This window comes from Penaeus monodon, chromosome 33 (assembly GCF_015228065.2).
Source record: "Penaeus monodon isolate SGIC_2016 chromosome 33, NSTDA_Pmon_1, whole genome shotgun sequence".
In the NCBI taxonomy this organism is placed as follows: Eukaryota; Metazoa; Arthropoda; class Malacostraca; order Decapoda; family Penaeidae; genus Penaeus; species Penaeus monodon.
The window spans coordinates 11,369,305-11,373,733 of record NC_051418.1 but is presented as its reverse complement, the minus strand read 5'-3'; the positions used below and the strand labels follow the sequence as shown (position 1 = coordinate 11,373,733).

General features: G+C 43.6%; 1 protein-coding gene across 1 annotated transcript in view; it reads left to right on the top strand.

Moving 5' to 3' along the window:
• Positions 1-3,844, top strand: part of LOC119594033 (serine/threonine-protein kinase SIK2-like) — a gene marked incomplete in the record, with an annotated part of 32,330 nt that extends 28,486 nt beyond the window's left edge. The window contains 2 exon segments of the mRNA XM_037943063.1: positions 311-2,173; positions 2,423-3,844. Coding sequence (XP_037798991.1) covers positions 311-2,173; positions 2,423-2,536 — 1,977 coding nt within the window.
• Positions 3,845-4,429: the final 585 nt, after the last annotated feature.

The following is a 4,429-nucleotide window of genomic DNA, read 5'->3' as shown; positions in this document are numbered from 1 at the left end:
ATAATTATGGAAATGTTTCTAGACAGTTATGGACTGTAAAGGATGTAAATATGATTTGTCTCTTTTCCTCTCACATTCTTTTTTGTTTCTTTTCCGTTATGGATAAGGCCAGTGGATAATAGTGTACAGTTAATGAAAATGATATATGGTTATTGATTTGCATACTGTATATTTTAATTGGCATAATAATGCCTGGTGTTTAATGTAATTCTTTAGGAAGGGAAAATTCAATCTACACATTCTTTCCCTTCTTACTCATCATCATTAGGGAGATTTCAAATTTCTAACTAAATTTGCAATTTTCTTCTAGTCCCTGCTCACTGAAGCGTACGACAACTACACTGCCATCTACCTGCTCCTGCTAGAGAAGCTGAAGCAGCATCGGTCGTCGTTGCACAGCGAGAAGCACACAGGGCTGGAGCAACAGCAGCGGCGGCGGCCATCCAGCGTGGCGGAGGCGGCTATGAGGAAGATGTGCGCAACAGGACCCTCGGGCATGGCGTCGCCTGTGGCTGCACACCTCTACACAAGCCCTATCTCAGGTTCCTCAAGCAGTCCCCTTGGGAGCGTCATGTCCGGTACAGCCACAACAGAGTCCACCTCTGCCGGTGTCATCGGCCCCCTCATCTCTCAGGACATGCTGATGGCCAGACCCCATGGCCACACAGGCAGGCTGCTTCCAGCCATCCCAGGCGAGCAGGGCAATATTCCATTTAGCACCGTGTCAAATTTTCAGAACATGGCGCCGAGGGAGGGCCTGGGTGGGGGCGTGACTGAGGTGGAGGGTGCGGCGACAAGTGTCACGCCACATGTGTCGCCACCCTTCAGAGAACCGAGTCAGGAATCACAGTCTGAATTCCTCACAGGGTATCCTAGCACAGTACCTGTGAGCATGGGTATTCCAGTGGCTCTGATTGGCAAGAGTTACAGAGAGAACGAGACTGGTGCCTCCACTTCCATAGATGAGGGTGTAGAAGCAGACATGTGCGACTCAGAATGCAGTTCAATTGTTGGAATGACTCGCAGAGACCACTGTATGTTGCAGAATATTAAGAGTGCCTCACAACAGTCTTCAGAAGCCTCCCAAGGTACAGATTCTCCACTCGGTAGTGTGACCAGCACAGAATCGACGTTTGAAAGCTTCGAGTCCCAACTGGAGCCGGATTTAGCGGCTTCTCTTTCCTCATGTTCTCATGCATCCCTGACTGCACGGCCATCACTGCCTGGTGCAACGCAGCTCCGAGCCATTCAGCCCCAAACACAGCTGGACCCAAGCACTGAGACGACGGAGAGAGCACACACACGATCCCCCGTCAACTTCCGTGAGGGTCGCCGTGCCTCAGATGGGCTAGTGACGCAAGGAGTCATTGCATTCCGCCAAAGACTAATTGACACTGAGAAGGCAAGAGGCTTGACGGAGCTTCACAGTGTCCAGCAAGAGCACCAGGCACTCACGTCACTGTACCAGGCAGCAGCTGTCACAGGAAGTGAGGAGACAACAGCACGACAGCACTACCAGTATCAACAGCAACAACATTATCAGTACTGTCGTCAGTGGAGACACTCGTATGCTGGCTCTGATGAGATGAGTCGAGCACCTCTGGTCAGGCAAAGAGTGTCTTTGCCAGATACACTCAGTTTTACTACTCAAAAGCTACTTGCCAAAGATAATTCTAAAGATTCTGATTATACAGTAACTAAACCCCTTCAGCAACAGTTATTCCAACACAGACTTCAGCAAAAGCGCCAAATACTGCAGAAGCAGGCAGCATTTCCCAGACAGTCATTTCCTGTAGGTTGTGAGCTTTCAAGGAGACAGATGGTTAGACAAGCATCTTATAAGCTAGCACAACAACAGCCAGTGCTTCCTCCTCTGCCTGCTGAGCTGAGTGCAGCACACCTCCTGGCAGGTCTCAACCAGGCAGACTTAGCATGCCCAACCATTGCTGAACATGTAGGCATCACAGACCAAGAAGATGAGGGCTGGGAGGCAAACCCAGCTTGGCGGAACCTGTCATCTTGGAACCCAGAAACTGCAGCCAACTGGCAGACGCTTCCTTCCACTTTTGCAGCCTGCCAGATCAGCGAGGCACAGCAGTCACAACCGCCCATTTCCAGCACAGACACCAGAACTTGGCCAGGGCTTCAGGCCTGGCATGGAGGGTGGCATCAAGTAGGTTTTATAGGATTGCTGTTAGTAATTTATTCTGTGGACTGTCTATATGTTAGATGCCACTTCCATTTGTAATATACACTTCTATGTCTCTGTTGCCTATCATGTGTTCATACTGTAAATGAGTAAAGCCAATGAAAGATGTAGTATACTTATAAATATTAATTGTAAGAGCTAGGACCTGTATCAGTAATCAATTTCTCAGGTAACATTTAGGTTTTGTAGTATTAATGGTAAATTCTTCTCCAGGGAGGTGGAGCTGTAGGAGCAGCACCTTGGCAGCCTGTTGTTGGTACAAGTATTTTACCACAAACTGTATGTGAGAGCCCAATCCTTGAGATGCCCGAACACATGGAAACTTGAGACAGACAGTGTTCTCAAAGACAGTTTTTATAGTGCAGTCATGGTAATCATTTTACCTGAATAACATGAAAAGGAATCCCTGTGCTGACTGGTAAGGCTTTTTATGGACCACTTCATGAACTATCAAGACAAAAAGGACATAGAATATATGAAGAGGAGGAAGTTAGTGTATAACGCAGACCTTCATAGACAAGTGAAAGCCTACAGTCTAAGGATTCATGGTCTGATTTCCCGGGAGAGACACAGGAACCCTAACCAATGCTGGCTGGACCAGACTAAAGAACACTAGAACACTAGAAGTCCAATACCTGAGCTTGTTGAACAGGAAGAAGCCCAGGTACCCTCACCCAGGACAGCTGGACACAGATCTGCCTGGTTATATGTGTATGTGCATAGTCTGATTTCTGCCTGCTATATTAGAGAACCTTAGGGGCCCAGGAAGCGTTGGCCAAGCTGGCTGGACCAGATTTAAAGGGACCCAAGTAGTCTTATCACAAATGTCCGTAGTACAGATCTTCAGTCATTAAAAAATTTAAATCATGCACTGAGCTCCCTTGAGCTGTTATACTGATATATCAAAGACCAGTTAAGGAATGCAGAAAAGTAGATTTTTTATTGTGTTATATGGCTAAAATAGACAAAGATTTTGTTCTAGTTCTAATTTATAGCAGGTAAAGCATAAGGTATCAAGATTTCCATGGTTATTGTGATGAAGACAGACCAAAGATAGGGTGTTAGCAGAGTAAGAGTTGCTGGATATAAATGGAAGGTGTTAAAGGGATTATTTATTTTAAAAGATAATGTATTTGAACAAGACATTCCACATATATTCGAACAAAAGAAAAGGGAAGAACAGCAGAACAAGTTCAGTGTTGTTCACTGGCAAGTAGAACATCAGAGCCCTGAACAACCAGCCAGAGAGACATCAGTGGGAAGTGTGAAAATGTGAGTGTGAGTAATTTAATTTTCATCATAGTCTGTACTTTGTGGTGACACAGTAGACTCCTCCCCCACCTAACCATCAAGTTTGAACATGAAGCATTTTGAGGGATGGCTCCAGCTACCTAGAACACGTAAGAGTGCCTCTCATCCGTTCTTCATAGGTTTTAATCAACAGAATAACACTACAGATATCTCATCATGTCAGCCTTTGATAGATAAGAGTGAAGTTCACATAAAACAAAGATGTCTTTATTAAAGGTTGTTGTTTATTTTGTGTAAAGGTTTTTGGACATATTGATATTCCTAATTTCTATTTTCTGAATTGGGAGGTTTTTGAATATGGGGTAAACAACAGTTTCAACTTTATTTATCAGTTTACTTTTAACCACACTGTTAATGTTAACTATGGATGTTAGATTTTTTTTAATGTTTAATCTGTAATCAGTAAAGAAGGAAATATAAAATCACTTGAATAGTGATCATAATGATAGTATTAATAGATTTAAATTTCTATTATTGGGATGGAAACAGTCATTGATAACACAATGTGAATTTTATTTGATATATTTGTTAAACAGTGTGGATTTCTTTGTGAAAGAACAGCTCATGGTTGTCCCCAAAGCTCAAGTTTTTAAACCACATCATTTTCTTCTGCAAATACCATGATTAATACATCTGATGCGGAAGATGTGATATGTGATAATATATTGCCAGTAAAGGCTTTTTTTTAAATTGGCTTGGAAGATGTGCTAATTGTGATAAGCATGAGAAAAGAAGGTTCATAAAGTGTGCAGGCTGCAGACACTGCCAGGGAAGTTAGTGTATGATCTTAAAGGCAAAATCACATCTCAGGAAGACACTCATTGCACTGTTGCATGAGTCTCTGCTAGTCATAAATGCCTGATGCAACTACTGAACTGATTAGGAAAGTGACTTTTGACCGAAAAAGTA